The sequence below is a fragment of the Mytilus californianus genome, unplaced genomic scaffold, assembly GCF_021869535.1.
Source record: "Mytilus californianus isolate M0D057914Y unplaced genomic scaffold, xbMytCali1.0.p SCAF_9, whole genome shotgun sequence".
NCBI classification, from domain to species: domain Eukaryota; kingdom Metazoa; phylum Mollusca; class Bivalvia; order Mytilida; family Mytilidae; genus Mytilus; species Mytilus californianus.
This window is the reverse complement of record NW_026262745.1, coordinates 93,656,325-93,677,363: the sequence shown is the minus strand read 5'-3', so window position 1 is coordinate 93,677,363 and position 21,039 is coordinate 93,656,325. Positions and strand designations below refer to the sequence as shown.

The 21,039-nt window shown below is 31.4% G+C and overlaps 1 protein-coding gene across 4 annotated transcripts in view; it reads left to right on the top strand.

Moving 5' to 3' along the window:
- Positions 1-5,452: 5,452 nt before the first annotated feature.
- LOC127716330 (magnesium transporter NIPA2-like) overlaps positions 5,453-21,039 on the top strand; it is a 28,085-nt gene continuing 12,498 nt past the window's right edge. Inside the window, exons 1-2 of one of the 4 annotated variants that reach the window (XM_052222493.1) lie at positions 5,453-5,585; positions 12,748-12,867. In XM_052222493.1, the coding sequence (XP_052078453.1) occupies positions 5,559-5,585; positions 12,748-12,867 (147 nt within the window). In that variant the 5' untranslated portion in view covers positions 5,453-5,558. Of the gene's footprint in view, positions 5,586-5,819; positions 5,922-12,747; positions 12,868-15,775; positions 16,052-19,275; positions 19,457-21,039 lie in introns of those variants that run through there. The other 3 variants (XM_052222494.1, XM_052222495.1, XM_052222496.1) reach the window with 3 other exon arrangements.

Here is a 21,039-nt window from a genome sequence, read left to right as displayed (position 1 = left end):
TTTTACAACTATAGGTCACCGTACGGCCTTCAATAATGAGCAAAACCCATACCGCAATAGCGGAATAGTCGGCTATAAAAGGTCCCGAAATGACAATTTTAAAACAATTCAAACGAGAAAACTAACGGCCTGATTTATGTACAAAACAATGAACGAAAAAAAAATATGATCTACAGTAACAAACGACAACCACTGAATTACAGTCTCCTGACTACTTTGATTTTGTTCCAATTTGTTTTAGAATAGGTACGTGTAACGTTTTATTGGGTTTTGCTCACAACAGTATGGTCTTGTCGTCGAGTCGGTAATTACGATTTCGTGGTCCATTACTGTTTATCAAACATATTGTAAACAACCGTCCGTCAACAGGTCCATGTCAATATTCAAACAAGTTGCTTTCTTTAAAAAAAAACCATGTATAACAGTGTCACGAGTTATGATGGTTCTAATGTTAAATAATAAAAATATTAGTATTATTTATCAATTTGAAAACTGCAATAATTAGCGTAGAAAATTTGTCAGAATAAAAAAAAGCTTACTTCTTAGTACATTGCATGTTTAACTTCAGAGTTAACTGTGAAAATTTTGCCATAATAAAGTTGACAAGAAAAATTAGGTCGGAAAATAGTGTTGCCATACAGTACAAGCATGGAAGTATTATATTGTTCCTGTCAATATAGTGTTGAAGAGGAATACACATTCTATTCTATTTATTGTTAGTATGTATGTTACGTTTAACAATTTTCAGAAATAAGAGTGTTTTTTTTTTTAAAGTTGCACGAATTTTGCAGTAAGAACCATTTTTAGAAAAATTTACAAATTGTGAACTCAATTTTGAAAAAAAAAAGATGGAAAAATTATGTAATGTCCTTTCTCAATTTCCTAGAAATGGACTTCTGATAATATCAATGAGATCATTATTGTATAGAATAGAATAGAATGTATTTAAAAGGAAAGTAAACTACGCTCGAGATCAATCAGGACTCCCGCGGAGCGATAATCCGTCTGTTTCTGTCGGAAGTATATATTATACTTTCACGTGTTTGGTCTTTTGGAAAATGTTGCTTGTGCTGTATTTATACCCCTCTACCAAGAAATTTGTTTTGCATGCACACGTATAAAAATTGCGGTTTTTATCCAACGCAATCATAGGTTTGAACGTTGTTTTCAATTTAGACTTGATATATATACATGTATATTTATTCAAGATAAAAGACATGGATTTTGACAGACACAATAAATTAAAATGACATGAATAGTTACAGACACTAAAATGATTGACATGTTTACTAAAACTTATAATTCAAAAAATAAAATTATGGAAATTGTCATGATATTTTGATATTAGACTAGATTTTAATAAGTAAATTATATAGACTAGATTATCACTGCAACCTAATACCCTAGGATGACCCACAAAAGTTATTGAAACTTATTTCCAGTGGGGTCCTTGACAAGTGTGGGAAATAATATAAAAAACCCAAGACGGAGGTCCATTTCCTGTTTCAATTCAAATAGACCTCGGTCGTCAAATTTGTGCGAGTTTCATCCGGATTGTATACAAACCAAAAAATACAGTGATTGGATTTTTTTCTAAAGATTCGATAACCATGAAAGGCAAAAAAAATTTATTTCATCATGAAGCTGAAACATTATTCTAGAACTTGGACGCTTTTTTCATATTTCTCATACACAAGAATTGCGGACAGCTCAGCTGGATGGCTTTATCAGCTACCACACAGAGAACCGTAATCATTGAAATTTTTTTAACGTTATTGTCTATGGGGAATTATGACCACTAGCTAAATAAACGAATACTATGTCTATTTTATAAATCTCATATAAAATTAATAAATTATAGAGATCTCACCAATTTTTTAGCTTTAAAATGGTGTAATAAAATCCACTTTATCTTGATATTTACTGGTGTCCCTATCATGTTGAACGTCGGGTTCTCTTTTGGTTGAGATATGTTAAATTACGAGGTATACATATCTTATAAAAATTCATATTAAATTCATTTTTTATTGTAAATCAAATTAACAAATTATACAGTATTGGCAAATAATTTTCCTATCAAATGGTATAAGAATCGTCATTTTAAAATAATGTTTACTGTTGTCCCTAAGCATTTGAAAGTGAAACTTCATTATTTATGAATACGATGTATATTCATTCAACTAAGATTGACAGTATTCAAAGACAAATTGGTCTTGTTATTTAGTTGAATTCTCATTTTTATGATGTGAACTTATTTTCTAATTACATCCATCATTTTAAATATTTAGTTAGGTTTTAAACAATATATTAATTTCTATTATACCAAAGAGTTCTTTAAACATCAAAATTTTAAAAGTAGTGTGGTTTTGTTGACATCTTGAAGAAAATTATGCAAAAAGTGTTGCGTTTTTTTTTTTTCGTTTTCTTTAAAGGCTCTGTCTGATTAATCTTATTTTGATTTGAGTAATTATATAATTATTGTCAAATATTTGAATACACAATTGCATGATTGTATTATTGAAAAAAAATGTCTACGAAATCTGAAAAACTAAATTGAAATAGAAAAGATGACAACGTGCACTTTTAATGTTATTCAAACCATTCAAAATTTTATACAAGTTTTGTATAATGAAAAGGTATAGGAAATATTATTCTTATCATTATAAGAAATGATCAGAGAAGTAAATGCAAGTATTTTGAATGTATACAGTAAGATATCATAGCATCAAAATCATTGTTAGGATATGCATAGATGTATCTATGGGATATGCTATCTTTATGTTCTCCTTCATACATTAATCTTATTGTTTAGTACAAGGATTTGTATAGTACTATACAAATCCTTGTTTAGTATATTCATAAAATGTCGTTTAATAATACAAATGACGAAAAACATCGAAGTCCTTTTCGAGAAAAGCTCCATAATTATCGATCTCAGCTAACATATAAACACGAATGTGTCAATATTTACATAGTATATTTTTTAAACGTCCCATGGTGCCACGGCAAATCCTTTCCGGTGCGGTATCACTATTCAATACCATATGTTACTATTTTATCTTATCATTGAAGCATAGATATAATAGCCATGGCTATTATATCTATGATTGAAGTATTATATTGAAAATATAGTAGTCCATGCAAAAGAGATTGTTGGGAGACCCCCTTTTTTATTTTTTTTGCAGTTAATTTATAATTTGAAAATAGTCTTTTCACATCAACTTTTTTACCTTGTCTTAAGTGTTCAAACTCTTATCAATGCGATTTAACAATAATAATTTATGTATGTTGCCCTCTATTCTTATGTTTAAATGTTTAAGAGTATTCTACACATAAGAATATAGGGTAACACCAAGGAATTGTATATTTAAATATACAATTCCTTGGTAACACATATAAACTAATTTTATAAAGTAAAAAAAAATTGAGATACGGCTGAAATATGAACGAATATTTTCAAGTAAGATTAATTACAACAAAAAAATAATTATAACATTAACTAGACAAAGTGATGCCCCGCACTTCACTCTGAAGTAACTGTATCATAACAAAGATAATGTAGAACTTTATCTGAGATTTAATTGTGTCTGGGAGAAACAAATGATGCCCCCGAAGATGCGAAGTGTTATTTTAAAATAAATTCAACTATCTCCCAAAAAGAGCAAATATTAAACCCTGACCACATGCACACCTTCAATATATGTACAAACCACTAAACTTTAAGGAGAAAGTCTGCGGTTTTATTTACTGATATCTATGTCTAATTAAGGGTAGTGAATTATGTAAGTTTTATGTTCCAAGAGGACAGGAAAATATTACAATTTAATCCACAGGTGTTAATGAGTTTACGTGTTACCTAGATCAAATAAAATTCAGCATGGAGTATACATCTGGCTTATACAATGTCAATGTCGAATACATGTGACCTACCCATATCAAATAAAATCTAAAATTGACAGTAAAAAAATGTACATCTTGTCATATTTATGATATTGCCTTCTGTAGCTTTTATTTATATGTTTTATGAGATTTCAACCCTCCCTCTATACCTCTAGCCTATGTAGAATAAACAAAACACAGCAATACGCACAGTAAAACTCAGTTTAAAAGAAGTCCGAGTCCGATGTCAGAATAGACAACAAAAGTCTTTTAAGACACTAAGCAAAATGGCAATGATACATGATAAATTAACTAAAGGACTACTACAGCAATAACTGACATGCCAGCTCCACACTTCAATTAAACTGTTTGAAAGATTATGTATTCGTCATATTCATAAATTGTCTATCCTTTTTCCAGAATCACGTTGAAGAGTTAAATGCTATTTTTTTTTATATAAAACATAATCTAGATAATACTCAAGCCTGCTTGAAAGCCTGCTTGATGTTGAAAGGATTTGAATATTGGATTTTCATCTAACCCAATTAAAAAGAAATTTACAAGGATAGATCAGTTTGCCTGCGGCTTTTATTGAACTTGTTAAAATCAGAAACACCGATGATAAATTATTTGGACTATCTTAAAGCTTCCGAAAAGGTCGTGTGTAGTATCATGGAAGTAATATTTAAATATTACTTCCATGGTAGTATAAACAGGGTTACAAATTTCATACAATAAGAAAATTTACTAGATTAAGAAAAAAAATTAAAAAAAGTATTGATCAAGAGATATACATATATTATAAATATAGGAAATATAATAACATGTAAACGTATCTCTTTTGAACCATCGTTAACAGAAAATATTCTTTCTACATCATAGGGCATTCAAAACTTTTCTTTTTTTAATTATTTCTTTCCTATCGGCAATTTCTAAATCATTCATCTGTGTATAGTGTACGCGGGGTTTCTTTCTTAAATCAAACTGCGTTCGGAATTATCGTATAACTGCTAATATCATAAATTACCCTATAGGCGTAACGTCAAAGTGACATCTATTGGCGGGGTGTTCGTTTAGGGGAGTTATTTATTCTTATCTACTGGTCACCAGACGATGAGAACAAGATGGGAACCAGAATAGAAAAGTAACACGAGTTATCTCGCCTTGAAATGTCCGTAATTCTTGTACATGTGGTAAAATTTCTAATTTTTCTACGAATTTCCAAAACACTTATCGTAAATTCAAGCGGATTCCAGTTTTACTCACACCTCATTGCCATTCCAAGACGGCCCCTAGTACCAGTTCAGACCAGTGGCGGATCCAGAAATTTTCAAAAAAGGATGGCACTGACTGCCATAAGAGGCCGGGGCCCAGTCCAGTCATGCCTCAGCGATTCCCTAAATAAACAACAAAATTTTTCCCACAACAGGCCCGGGCCCCCTCCCCCCACACCCTAAATCCGCCTCTGCAAGACCATCAAAGAACCTTCCATCTTTTTTAATATTTACTGATCTGTTGCCGAAGAGAGACAACCCCAACCCTTGAAAGAGTACGGAATTATATTGCGTCCAAACGGCAATCGGTTTAACTTTTACTCTCTAAATTCGGTTCCACAACAGAAATTTTATTTCTCCTTTGATTTTCTCTTAAACCTTTTCATTTCCAGTTTGAACCCATCTATGACTGTAGCAGAATGTTTTACAATGGTAAGATCACATAAACTGAAAAATTTAGGTGTATTTCTACTGATGTACACGTGGAAAGAGATTTGTTTACAAAGAAGTTCCAGGATATCAAAACCCCAGAAGCTATTGATGTCAATGCAATACAATATATGTATAGTGTGTCACAGTGATTGTGTCTCTGTGCATATATCTCTTACACGTATGATTAACTTGTGGTGATGAATATTTTATCAGACATTTTTGATGATACGTGTTCTTATCGGCTTATCACGTGATTAATGTTTACATTTTGGTGGCTATTTTTAGGTTTTTGCATGGTCACTTATGATAGTTGTGATAAACAGGTGAAACTTTCAGGTGAGTCATGTAAATGGAACAGAAGTCAGCCATTCAAAAAAAAGTTTGTAGCTTTTTTATCATTAACAGATAGTATTGTTTTTTTTTCCAAAGGATATAAAATATATTTTACTTGACTAGCACTGTTAAGTGTGTATTTGTGACCAAGTAATTTGGCTATTAAAAGATATTGCTACACTGCATTGCCTGTGGTAAATTATGAATGTTATTTTGAATGCGCTTGTTTGTGATATGTAGATATTTATTCACTTTTGTCTTTGCAGGAGGTCCGTGTTTTTAAGGTTCTTATTGCATGACCAAATGTTATTTATATTCAAAAGCAATAAGGATGTATTCTTCTGATGTTTCAGTCTGGTTGAAATCTCGTACGAAAATATTTCCAAACAATACAAGTGGAAAATATTAATGAATCTAATAAATATTATACAATGTAATCAAACTAAACTCTGTGAAAAATTGTGTACTTTCAATAAGTAGTTTTTAAGTAATGAAATTTACAAATTTTTTAACCATTAATCCCGTCAGTGTCATCAGCCAAAGTGTTGAGAAAATGGGTGAGGGGTACAAAGAAATGATTTTACCAAATATATATACATCCCATATCAATTTTTTTTTTTAAATTCTTAGATATATATATAGATTCCACCACTGCATCAAGTGTTACAATACATTTGTATTTCTCCACTAGAGACAGTTAAATTCTAACATTTAAAGCGTTGAGAATGGAGAAATATCGTATTACACGGGTTATAGTGGTGGAATCTGTTTCTCTAACGATATCTAAACAAAGTTTATCCTTCCTTTTCAAAGATTTGCAGAAAATTGTGTTCTTTATATGTGATGTCATCAGATATGGTCGCCATTTGTAGGAAATTCAGAAGAGACCAAGAAAATTTTACGTCATAATTAAATTTCGACCAATCATTTGCTGAGAACAAAGTTTTCTTTAGAGAGGAGAAATATTTATCTCATGCAGTTCGAGAAATGTGAAAAAAAGCATGAAAATTAGAGAAATGTATTTTTTCAATCATTTATATCAAAGAAGTTGAAATAATATATATGCTTTTTGTTCTTAAAAAATAGAAAAAAATCCCAAATTTACAAAATTGACAGCATGGTCAATTTGACACGAAAAAAGCAACAAAATTTTATAAAGCTTTCTAGAATTAGCACAAACCTATAGTTTTTTTTTAAGTTAAATGTATATCTAGATTGGTCCACTTCATCTTCATGATCTATAGTGAAAGTATGAAAAAAAGTTTAATTGTGAAACTGTAATTTATTTCATGATGGTAGCCCAAAAGTGGGTAAAGATTGATAAAATATGGGAAAATCATTAAAATTAGGGTACTTTCAAATGGCCGTAGCAAAAAAAGAAGTGGACCACCATATGATTTTTTTCTTCATCAGTTACTTTCTTACAGTCATCATGGTCATATAAACCCAAAAATCAGGTTAAGAAAAAAAGTTTAATTCTAGAAATTTTTGGCTCCTCAGAGGTGTACATCCTCAACAACTATGGAATTTAATTTCTGAATTGCCCCATTTATCATTGTTTACATTGTTGGCACATGATATGTTATTACAGTCTTTATATAGTGGCTATCTCACTGTCCAAAAATGTGAAAAAAAGTTCCCAGTATTAGTACATGGAGTTTTCTGTGAAGTGTTTAAAAGTTTTGTTGTTATTTTTTTGCCATGGTATTGTTTTTCTTTGACTGGAAAAAGATTTTTTCTTGTCTCCCTTGTTCTTACACTGGTGTTTAACATACATTTAGTAGGGTCTTGAAGGGGTTTACAGAATAGTGAATGATAAACAAAATGTGCAGAATAAAGGGCAAAAAAACTAAAGAATAGTGAATAATGGGGTGCAAAAATATAAAGAATAGAGAAAAATGGACAGAAATGTAAAGATTAGATAAAAAATTATCTAGAAAATTAAGGAATACAGAAATGAAGGACTTCCGATCCAGACCCTCATGTAGTTCATAGACAATATTTCATTGATATTATTTCCTATTGCATCAGGATTGAAATACAGATGAAATTCTTAAATACTTTAAATGATTGAATTCTGTTAATGCACACTTTAATACAATTAATTTTATTAATGCTTACCCAAATAAGTCAGTCTTTATTTTTCTTTGATCTTCGATTGCTATAGGTAGCAATACACAGTTAGGAGTGTGGTTTCACATTTGGCCCATGTGGATTTTTCAAATATGAAAGTTATTGTGCTATAAAATTCATTTATAGACAGCTGATGACTATAATATATATAATTTAGCCTTCAAAGTGGGTTTATAAGAACATCAAGATTTACATGTTTTATGGGCTATTTTTTGTTTGACTGTCCGTATTTTTATAGCTAGACTGGCCATAGGTCCAGAAATTAATGTAATGTTTACAAACACTTTTTTTTTCACACAAACTTTTTGACCCAATTTTACAAAAAAATGAGACGAAAGACATATGATTTTTATTTGATCTCTTGATAGATATATGTATATGTAAACAGTTTCAGAAAAGATATCATTCCAAGGGATTGAAATTTTACTTTTGGCCAAATTTTGCGGAAATATGTGACATCTTTACCCCCCTTTTTGCAATATTTTATAGCAAATAAATGCAGATTGTTGCCATGGATACACCAAAAAGAAATTATATGTAACCATTTTAACTATTGGATATCAAATCTATTGAAGATACTGATTACATACATATGTAACTTGGATGGAGAGTTGTCTCATTGGCACTCATACCACATCTTCCTATATCTATATATGTACATATATGACACAAGCTTAAATTGTAGGAAAGCAAGGAAAAGGGGATGGTAAAATTTATGAGGGTAATTTTTTTTACAAAAAATTTTGCAGTTGTATATTGGTATCACGTCGTCGTCAGCGTCGTCCGAAGACAGTTGGTTTCCAGACAATAACTTTAGTATAATTAAATAGAAATCTATGAAATTTAAACACAAGGTTTATAACCACAAAAGGAAGGTTGGGATTGATTTTGGGGGTTATGGTCTTAACAGTGTAGGAATTAAGGGCCAAAAAGGGGCCCAAATAAGCATTTTTCTAGTTTCCAGACAATAACTTGTGGAACGGTGTATGGATCTCTCTGAAATTGTACCACAAATTTCAATACCACAAAGGGATGGTTAGAATTTGCTTTGGGGGGTTATTGCTCAAACCGTTTAGGAATTAGGGGCATAAAAGGGGGAAAAACAAGGTTGTCCTGGTAAATGGACAATTACTTAAGACAATTTAAAAGCAGTGTAAGAGAGGTAATCCAAACACGTTTTGATCACCTCCCTTACACTGCTTTTAAATTATGTATAAAGAAATGTTGTATTGTCTTGAGATGATTAGCTGTCAATTTATTTTTAGAAGTTGCTATTAAGGAATATTAATTTTAGCCATGATTATGTATGTCATTTTCTATTTTAAGACTTTTATGATGTATTTAAATGGGTAATTATGGTTGCAACTCCATTGGAAATTTGAATTGAGATTATGACCATTTATTGAGGGAAAGAATTTTTTTTGGGGGAAAAAGGGGGGGGGGAGGTGAAAAAAAAATTTGGGGGGGGATAAAAAGAAATTGTTGGGGGTCAATGTTTTCTTATTTCAGATTTCACAAATTAAAAAGAAATTATTATTTTATTTTGCAAAAAAAAAGTAGGGGTGGGGGTCAATACACAACAGCATAGTGTATTGCACAAAGGCAAAAAATTGAATATAAATTCAAATCATATAACCAATTCTAAGTTCTTTGACTACAGTTATTCTGTGTCAGAAACCTGTTATGTGTCAAATATTTAATTACAATCCAAATTCAGACCTGTATCAAGCGCAAATATTGTGTCCATTTTTGCCCCAACTGTTCAGGGTTGGACCTCTGCAGTCATATCCAGCTGCGCTCAGCGAAGCAATTTTTTTTTTCCTAACTGTATATTGCTTCCATATTTAAAACACTTAGAATTGATTGGGGAAGGACTGAATAATTTGGGTTATTTAATGCACACTTGAAGTAAAAGAATTACCACTCCTGTGCCAATTGGAAATGAAAAAAAAAATATTTTTTTAGTCTCCTATTCAAAGATGATTATTCAAAGTTACATTTTTTTTAATAAGAACTTTAATGTTTGCAATTTTAATCAGAATATACTATTTTTTATATACAGTAGAGTTTTTTGAGTTTTTTTGAGTTTCATTTTAAAAATAAAATGCAAAAAAATGTCAAATTGTTCATGTTGTTACACACTATAAATTTGTCATGCATTCCCTCTCCATAAATAAAATGAAATTACGAAATATATATTAAATGTTCCTTTAATTCCTTGGCATTGTAGTGAAGTTATCATGAGAATGTGCTGAACATTATGAACCTTGCATTTTATTGAGAAATAAAACTTAAATTCAGGAATGACTCTTGACTATTGTCTGCCAATCAACATTACAGATTCTAATGAAATATACTGATACATGTTATGTTATTATATGTAATTAAAACTTATGGGGAATTTTTGTCTCTTTTTAACAAGACTGGTTGATATATATATATACGCCAAGTTTGGTGTAGAACCCGATTTCACAGTTCAATGAACATGGATTGTTTCATATTTTTCATGTCAGGGCCTTTTATAGCCTACAATACAGTATGGGTTTTTCTCATTGTTGAAGGCTGTATGGTTACCTATAATTGCTTACATCCATTTTGTTTGAACCTTGGCGGATAGTTGTCTCATTGGCAATCATACCTCATCTCCTTATTTTTATATGGAAAGATGATAGGTTAAAATTATGGTTAAAGTTGTGGTTTAAGGTAGTTTGTGGTCATATTAACTTGAATACCATTCATTATACCCCACGCGACGAGTTGCGGAGGGTATAATGTTTTTGACACGTCCGTCTGTCCATCAGTCAGTCCGTCAGTCCTATTTCCTGTCATCGCAACTCCTCTCAAACCACACAACAGAATTTCACGAAACCTTTTTAGATAATAAGGACATACTATATAGTTGTGCATATCGACAGGAAATTATGATTCTTTTTTTTTTCTAGGAGTTACGCCCCTTTGAACTTATTTACTTTAATGTACTACTGCAAAAGTTTGTCATCGCAATTCCTCTCAAACCACACAACAGAATTTCATGAAACCTTTCAGATAATAAGGACATACTACGTAGATGTGCATATCGACAGGAAATTACGATTCAATTTTTTTTCCAGGAGTTACGCCCCTTTGAACTTATTTGCCCAATATACTACTGCAACCTTTTGTCATCGCAACTCCTCTCAAACCACACAACAGAATTTCATGAAACCTTTTCAGATAATAAGGACATACTACGTAGATGTGCATATCAACAGGAAATTAAGATTCAATTTTTTTTCCAGGAGTTACGCCCCTTTGAACTTATTTGCCCAATATACTACTGCAACCTTTTGTCATCTCAACTCCTCTCAAACCACACAACAGAATTTCATGAAACCTTTTCAGATAATAAGGACATACTACGTAGATGTGCATATCGACAGGAAATTACGATTCAATTTTTTTTTCCAGGAGTTACGCCCCTTTGAACTTATTTGCCCAATATACTACTGCAACCTTTTGTCATCTCAACTCCTCTCAAACCACACAACAGAATTTCATGAAACTGTGTAGATAAAAAGGACATACTATGTAGATGTGCATATTGACAGGAAATTATGATTCAATTTTTTTTTCTGATACAATTTTTTTTCTTACACTTATTTTATTTCTCCAATGACAATGTGGGGACGTGGGGTATGTGAGCGCACTCACTAAGGTTCTTTCATTATTAATTGAAATGTTTAATATTCATGTATATATGTATGAAAAATGAGGGTTTTTTAATAAAAATTTCACAGTTCAGTCACTGAACATGGAAATGTGCTGGTGCCAGCTTGGCATGGTGTCCTTTGGACACATAATGTATTCTTACTTAGAGATCACTTGGTCAACTACACTATATTTTGTTTCTAAAATTCACACTTTTTATACGCCTGTTTATGGGAAGTATTATGGTATACCGTTGTCCGTCCGTCTGTCCGTTCGTCGTCAACATGTGAGACAATAACTCAAAAACGCTTTAACCAATTTGCATGAAACTTTAGTGAATTGTTTATATCTATTGATGTGAGCTCCTTTTCATTTTTATAAATTTTAGATTTTAGATTTTACGTTTCCGAGTTATGGGGTTTTATTCAATAAAAAAAGGGGCTTTTTCCAGTTTTCGGACAAAAACTCAAAAAAGCTTTCACCAATTTGCAAGAAACTTTGGTGAATTGTTTATGTCTATTGACATGAGCTTTCGATTTTTATAAATTTTAGATCTTACATTTCCAAGTTATGGGGTTTTATTTATTTACAAAAGGGTGATTGTCCAGTTTTCGGACAATAACTCAAAACTGCTTTCAGCAGTTTTCATGAAACTTTGGTGAATTGTTGTTATCTATTGACGTAAGATCCCTTTAGATTATTATAAATTTTAGATTTTATGTTTCCGAGTTACATGTATGGGATTTTATTCATAAAAAAAGGGGTGACTTCCCAGTTTTAGGACAATATCTTTAAAGTGCTTTGAGGAGTTTTCATGAAACTTTGGTGACTGGTTTATATCTATTAAGGTAACCTCCTTTTAGTTTTTCATAAATTTCTGATATGACATTGAGAAGTGATTGAACTTTATTCTTTTAAAAAGCGACGGGCGTATCATGCGCTCATGGGGCAGCTGTTTATTTACAAAATGCTCTATTACTGTTTATACTGGATAAATTCTTTTTTTCAGAAAAACAGCAACATCCTTTATGGGGTAATAGCTTGTACTGCCGTTTTATGTGTTGGTCTCTGGTGGATTACAATGAACTCCACATCAACAGATGTAACTGGTTCCACACCTCAGGCACTGGTATGTATCTCTTTATATTATTGTAACATGAATGGTAATTTTTCCTTTGATCTTCAAGTGAGTTAACTTCGGTTATTTTTAGAGGAGTGCATTAACTGAATGATTTTTTAGTTATTGCACTCTCCAATCCCGCCGTTGACCACATCTCGTTGGAATAGCAAAGAATGGGAGGAGCTTAAACCAGTGCTCTAACTTCCATCTCAGAAGTTGTTAATGCACAGTCTGGCTCCGCCTCCTTCGAGAAGTAAATAATGAAAGAATAAAACAAAATGTAATAGAAATGACTTTACATTTTCCTACTGTTATTTTGGTTGGAAACCTGTTTTTATCTTGTTCAAATTAATAACATTCTAAAAAAATATATGCCACTGGATCTTTAGTGATTTTCTTTATTTTATAAAGGTCTATCTCGGTGAATAGATCATGCTTCAAATATTTGTCCCTGGACCTTACTCGCAATCAAAAACCATTCCAATCAATTAAATGATCTTTCTACAGTTGTTGGGAATGGAAAAATAGTATAAATTACTTTCATATATTGGTATTGGAAAATGTTTTCTTCTTATGACAACATTAAAACTCCTTTGAAACTACACGTTCTTTTCGGGTTTGAAGGCAGATAAACATCGAATAAAATTTTGCATCTATCCCCCCCCCCCTCAAGAATTTTCGAGTCTGAATCCATTTAAATGTACCTGTATCTGAAATACAAATCGAGTCTGAATCCATTTAAATGTACCTGTATCTGAAAAATCCAATTGTCATCTGCTGCATGTGTTAATTTTCTGAAAATCATATATAGTATCATGCTACGTTTTGATTGACATATTGAAAAGTACAGTAAAGTTTTATAGATCAGCATTTAACCTTTGACATGTGTCATAGCCCATTAATGTTACAAATCATATACAGCCAGGCCCTACTCATTAACATATTTAATCCACTCAAAGCTGAGCTTTTCGTGAATTAAATACGTTAATTCGTAAAAGGCATGCTATATATATAACATAATGGACAGGTGCAGATTACTGATTCTTATTAGTGGTAGTACTGGTATCCAAAATTTGTACCAAGCTAAGCTTAGTTGGAAATGTATATATTTGAATTTTTAAAATTTTTTGTCTTGTCTGGTAAAAATTACTATAGGTGTTACCATTTTGAAAACAAAGATTTACCTGTAATGCTTTATTTTCTGATAAACCCCTATATGATAAACTTTTTGATTCTTTGATAAAAATTACTTTTGGGGTTTTACTTGTAAGGTTGCTGTCTCATTGCTATGTTACACTTATATCTGAGGAGTCTCAGGTTTTTATGCCCCCACCGTAGCGGAGGAGGCATTAAGTTTTACCCTTGTCCGTCTGTACGTCCCAAAATTGGTTTCCGTTCTCTAGCTAGCTTTAGTTTACCTCAACCAAATGTTATGAAACTTATACACAATGCTAATTACCACAAAACACAGATCAAGTTTGAATTTTGGTGGCGTCACTTTTACCGTTCTAGAGTTATGCTCCTTTACAAATGGAAAAATTGCAATTTTTCGTTTCTGTTCTCTAACTTTAGTTTACCTCAAACAAAGGATATGAAACTGATGTGCAAAGCTTATTACCACAAAACTCAGATCAAGTACAAATTTGGGTAGTGTCACTTTTACTGTTCTTGAGTTATGTCCCTTTATAACGTTATATGCAAGCGGTGGCATCATCTGTGTCCCATGGACACATTCCCCATTTATTTTTTCATGATTCAAGTAAATTGTCACCTATGTTTTTAAAAATTTGAAAGAGTTTGCACCCTTATGGCAGCTGAGGGTACATTTGTGATATTACTAATATTAGGTGGTAGTTTTTGCTGAAAAGTATTTTATTAAGAGGAATATAACAAAACAATTTACAGTGCCAAAAGGAGTGTTATTCGAGGCCACATTATGATGCATGGGGAAATCCCTGCAAGCAATAGTTTTTGTGTCTAGCATGTCTAGCATGTCTATAGTATTTCCAGATAGGAACAATTTCTTTGTTTACAAATATATACATGTAATCTAATCTTTAAGCTGGTGACCTGATTAATGACTTAAAAACATTACAGATAACAATAGTCCAATGACTTACACATTTACTTTTTGACCTTACACATTTACTGTTTGACCTTAAACATAAACTTTTTGACCTTACACATTTACTTTTTGACCTTAAACATAAACTTTTTGACCTTACACATTTACTTTTTGACCAGGTTACACATAAACTTTTTGACCTTACACATTTACTTTTTGACCAGGTTACACATAAACTTTTTGACTTTACACATTTAAATTTAATGCATCACTCATTTGAAAGAAATGGATCTTTTTATGACAGAGTATACTGTAAATTCAGAAATTATTGCATGCATTTATTATTGCAATTTTTGAAGACTGAACAAAAAAGCGAGTTAATTATATCGATTTCAGGAAAAGCTTCATGCATAACATATATGTGTCAGATATCAGAATGTAAGTTCATATTATTGAGATATTCACCCAGTCACATTATTCACATTAATAAAAACCTCACAATAATTTCTTAGTTTACAGTAATCATGATAATAATTGGGAAATGTGTCAAAGTGAGATGTATATGTTAGAGGAAACAGTAAACAAAAACTCAGAACATAGAAAATGAGTTTAGCTCATAGTTAAAGGCTACAGTTGCTACATCTACATCATTCGAACAGTTGTCTGAGCTTGTCTCAAGCATCGGCAGTCATCTGATCATACCACATCTCATTTATTTTGATATTAAAAACACATTTGCCTTCAGCAATGAACAAGCAACTTTTAAACATTCCAGATTATATAATCAAAAAATAAACATTTGACATATTTATAACAAAAGTGTATACAACTTGTGTACTCAGACATCACCATGTGACAGTTGTGTTACCTTTAATGTCAGGAAGTTCAGACATGAAACAATGACAAATGAAATTTGACAACTAAATTTGATCTTGTTTGGATTTACCTGTCTCTGATAATACATGGGAATACCAACATCTGGTTGGAATAAGTGGTCTAAACATGATGGACTGGATCTAAAACTATTCACAAATATTCATTGCTGAATTACGGATTAATAGTACCTTACTGATGGTGTTTTCTCTACTTGATTGATTCTAAATATAGATTTGGCTCCTCAATCAACAGGTAAGACAAATGTGCTGAACATATTCAGGATTTTTCATAAAAATAAAATACAGAGATTTGAACTACAATCTTTTTATACCCCACAACCCATAATATCTTATTTCCATTTGAATAAGTATTTTTTTTTTTGCTTCCACTTCTAATGCATACAGAAAAATAATTTCCTTGAATAGCCCTTAACAAGAATTATAAATTAGAAAGTTTAAAAGATTGAGACAGTAGTACTGAATCTTAAGGCTTTGTAAACATGGTAAGAGGACCAAGCTGTCAAATATCCATGTCTTATCTAGGTACAAATGTACAAAAATGTATGCTTAAAGTATATGTGTTTACAGTATAGGTAATTTATATCTAAATAATGCTTTGTCTGAGAGAAAAATAGGGGATTCTATGTTGAATTTTCAATTGAAAAGATAAGATATTTTCACCAGGAAATTTTCAAAATTTGAAATATAGTCTTATCTCCTTGATAGTTTTATAGAAACAAAATAATATTGAACATAATGCATGTAGAAACTAGTTTTAACCAGCCACTTTCTAAGTCAGGAGCCTGTAATTCAGTGGTTGTCAATTATTGCTGTATATCATTTTTTTTTTTCATTGTTTTGTACTAAATCAGGCCTTTAGTTTTCTTGTTTTGCAGTTTTGCTCATTGTTGAAGGCCAGATGGTGACCTATAGTTGTTAACTTCTATGTCATTTGGTCTCTGGTGGAGAGTTATCACATTTGCAATCATACCACATCTTCTTATTTTTTATTTATACAATATTACATTTAATTTTTTATAAGATTAATTTATTTTATTTTCATGAGCAAAATACAATTCTGTCTTTTTAAAAAAATATCAATGCAAAATGTCTTACATCTTACATTAGAATGAAATAATGCTTGACTGAATTGCTTCATTTACACTTTACAAGTTTTGATTTAGGTAGCATCGTTTTTTTTTAATCTTCCCTATGCCATATATATACATATATCTTTATGTCTCTGAGACAGTAAAAATGCTTGAACGGGACTGAATAACTTTAACCTCGAAGTCAAGTTTGACCCAACGTTGATAAGTTGGAACTGAATTTATCAAGTTTTCATCCAGCTTGCTGGCAAAGCAAAGAAAAAATATTCATTCTGGATCATGAAAAATACAAGTACTATTCCATGTATTCATAAATCTATTACAAATGTATCAGATTTTCATTAAATTGATATGTAAAATATCAGCTGCCAAATTTGAGAACTTGTTCATTGCGTTGACTCAATAAAAAGCTTCATATGCATCTGATATCTTACAATATGCAGAAAAACTGACAACAAATGCTTATCCTGTAACTGTGCTATTTTTGCAGTTAAAATGCATTTACCGCATAAACTTTAGCTTTACGAGGGTAGAAATGAGGTACCTCACATGAGGAATGACGGTAAAATATTTGTTAAAAAAACGTGAATGATAAATGTTTTACTCCATTTGAGGCTAATGGTAGCTACAAAATGAGATTTGACGAATGACCTTAAATAAATTAAGGCTCATTTGACGCTAATGGTGGCGAAAAAAGGACCTCTGAAGCTTGACGATAAAGGGCGTTTCTACCCTCCTTTATACACTGACTGTTAGATATATGAAGATAGATAGAATGTTTATTCCCAAAAAACCCTTCAAGAACAAAGGTTACTGAAGAGTTTAGACAAAAAATAAACATACATAAAAATAAACATGCATAAAAATGACTGTTAGTGACTTTGATAATATGTTTCCCTAAAGAGCCTCAGGTCTATGACAATAATTGTGAAAAGAATGCAGGTTCACACATATTTGAAGTCTTCCACATAAAATTCATACTTGTTGGTATATATTTACCTAGATTATTTCATTTGAAACATTTTAAGAGTTGTAGTATAAAGATAACAACAAAGCACTAAGAATGTCTCCAATATAAAATTTATTTGAACATGATTATAGAAATGCTCAGCATGGCCTCACATTATACTGGTTTCTTAGTAAAGCCTTGAACAATGAATGATGAATAACAGTACATTATAGGTGTAAACTTAAACAACTTAATAAAATGAAGATGTGGATACATGTATATGAGACAGCAAGTCAAGAACAATACCAAAACCATGTGCAATGAAGTTTTATATAAAAAAAAAACACTGTATAATATTATTGAAGAGAGTCTTAATGGAATTTTGGTTTCTGTATTCTTTAACTTTTAAGACAATTTTTCTCGGAATCTCCATTCTTTTTTTTTTAACCATTACTAAAAATATTCTTGATAATTTAGCAATATTTTTTTATGTTTGACTCATTTTCTCTGTCTGTTATTTTTTTTACCCATTAATACATTATACTCTATTAATTTTTTAAAGTGGGTCTCATTGGGGTCTAAGCGTGACGCGGCATTGGTTGATTTTTTTTAAGCATGACACATGAAAGTCAACTTATTTTGCATGAAAACGGGAAACGAAGTTGGGCAGGACACGTGAAATTACAAGCGCTATTATTACAATGATAAGCGGGATCCGGGATCAGACCCCCTTTAAACCCTATATATATTATATATATCCAGATTCTCATTGAACATGTTTGTTGAAGATATATGTTGTTAAAAATGCTTCACAGTTAGTTACATGTTGCACCTCCATTTCTTAGTGAAAAATGTGTTTAAGCCCTTGAAAATGACATGAACCAGACACTTAAATGAATAATTAGGTCATTGTCTGGTAACTTAAGATTTGTATGATGCAAGTTGATGAATAGGTGATGATCATTAATCTTGAAATATTTTTCAATTTTTTGGTCTCTTTTGTGATTTGAAATAAAATCATTTCACTGAAATATAAAAGATTTTATTGTTAGTAAGGGAGCTACCATTTGATTTTTATGGGGGGGGGGGGGGCTATGATGAAAAATTTTGTCCTGCTTATTTTTTTAGTTGTAATCTCTGTCCTGCCTTTTTATTTTTTACTCTATTCGGTCCTGCCTTTTTTTTTACTAGTTTATCCTGAATATTTTTGCACAAATTGTCATCCTGCCTTTTTTTTTTTACCAAGTTGCTCATCCTGCCTTTTTTTTTACTCAAAACTCCTGTCCTGCCTATTTGTTTCAAATTTCATCCTAGCCCCCCCATAAAAATCAAATGGTAGCTCCCTAAGACAGTTAGATAAATGTGTGACATGACAAAACCTCTTTAAATCTATAAATAGAACAAAAGTGTAAATATTATGTGAAGTTTAAAGGTCAAGTACTTTTGTTTGTCAACACTGAATTGTTTGATAATAAAGAAATCACCTGATTTGTCATCAGCTTGAGATCATGTTATCAATTATCATGAGAAAGCATGTTTCCGGGAAAGGAAATACTTGAACTGTCATTGGAAATATATATTTACATGTACAAGAATAAACGTAAGTTTTAAAATGTTTTTTGTTATGTCTAATCAATACAATAGATAAAGTTTCCCCTACAAATATGGGTTTATTTTTTTTTTTGAGGGGGGGGGGGGGGGGTGCATTTTGAAGGAGGCTCAGGCTCCCTGTTTATGAAAAAAATAAGCTTTATGAAATGTGAAAATTTGAAAATAATAAATATATATATACATTTCACTTTCTCTTATGAAAATGTATCCTCTTTTAAGAATTCTGGATTTGCCTTTAAATGGGTTATTTTTATGATTGTGTATTGTTATTTTGAAAAAGTTTCCACTATAGTTTTCAAAACTGTTTTAGACCCTAGGATGAAATTCTTTACATTTTTACATTGCTGGAAGGAGGGGTATAGGCTATAGACTCGTACTGATTCAATAAGACAAATGATAATGGAATTGTGAGATCTAAACTAAAAGTGAAAAAATACCAGAGCGGGGATAAAAAATTCTAAGCCAATAAACTCAACATAGATACCAGGATTAAAATTTTGTATGCCAGATAAGCATTTCGTCTACAAAAGACTCATTAGTGAGGCTAAAATCAAAAAAGTTAGAAAGGCCAAATAAAGTATGAAGTTGAAGAGCGTTGAGGACCCAAAAATTAAGAAAGGTTTTGCCAAATACAGACTACAACAAAGGACTAACAACACTATAAACAAAAGAAAATATAAGTGAAGATAAAGCAGTACACAAGAAACTGAAAATTGTCTTAAAGTCTCTTTAGAATTTGCAATTTTAAATTTTAAATAATTTCTCTACTGTCCTCTCTTGATGAACACACAAACACATACATGACATAGGCTTATATGTACTTCCACCAAACAGTTGACCTATATGTTAGTAGGTAAATAGTTTTACCTGTACACTTAAACCTGACATCTATAAGGTATGAATAAAAGGAGGCATTGGGTAAGACAGCAACAAAACAATGAAAAGTACTGTGAAGTCTGTGGATTCTTGAATATGTAGTTTTATTAATTTCTGTATTCAAGCTGATAGAAAACTTGTACTTTTCTAAACACTTTAATTCGTGGTTAACTCTCCCCCACAAAATCCATGAAAATGAGTACTCCTTGATAATAATGAACCCACAGTACCGAAGTAGCTAAAGATCTGGAGCACAGTATTTTGTGTATAGTCTCAGAGAGTGAGATTTCACAATGTATAGTCTATTGAAGAGCAAAGTCATGGAGTAATATCAATAGAATAAATCTTACATTTACTGTCATAATGAAGCACCACAATCACACTGAAGCATGCAAAAACTATACAAACATTTGGACAACCATATCTGTATGTTTCAGTCTGGAATTCAGGCCAAAAAAAAAAAATGATTTGGTTTCCTGCCACTGGACATTAAGAAGATGATCATCAATCAATCTTACCTCCCTGGCTAACCTAAATATTCATTCCTACCCTAACACATTTATTGGTAAGCACAGACATTTTTTGTTGAGCACCAATTTCCCTATATATAGAAGGTACATGTGAAATCTTCCCTATATTTACTTCCAGGAGGCTTGAAACAAATATACATTTTTTGGCCTCACTATCATCTGAGAT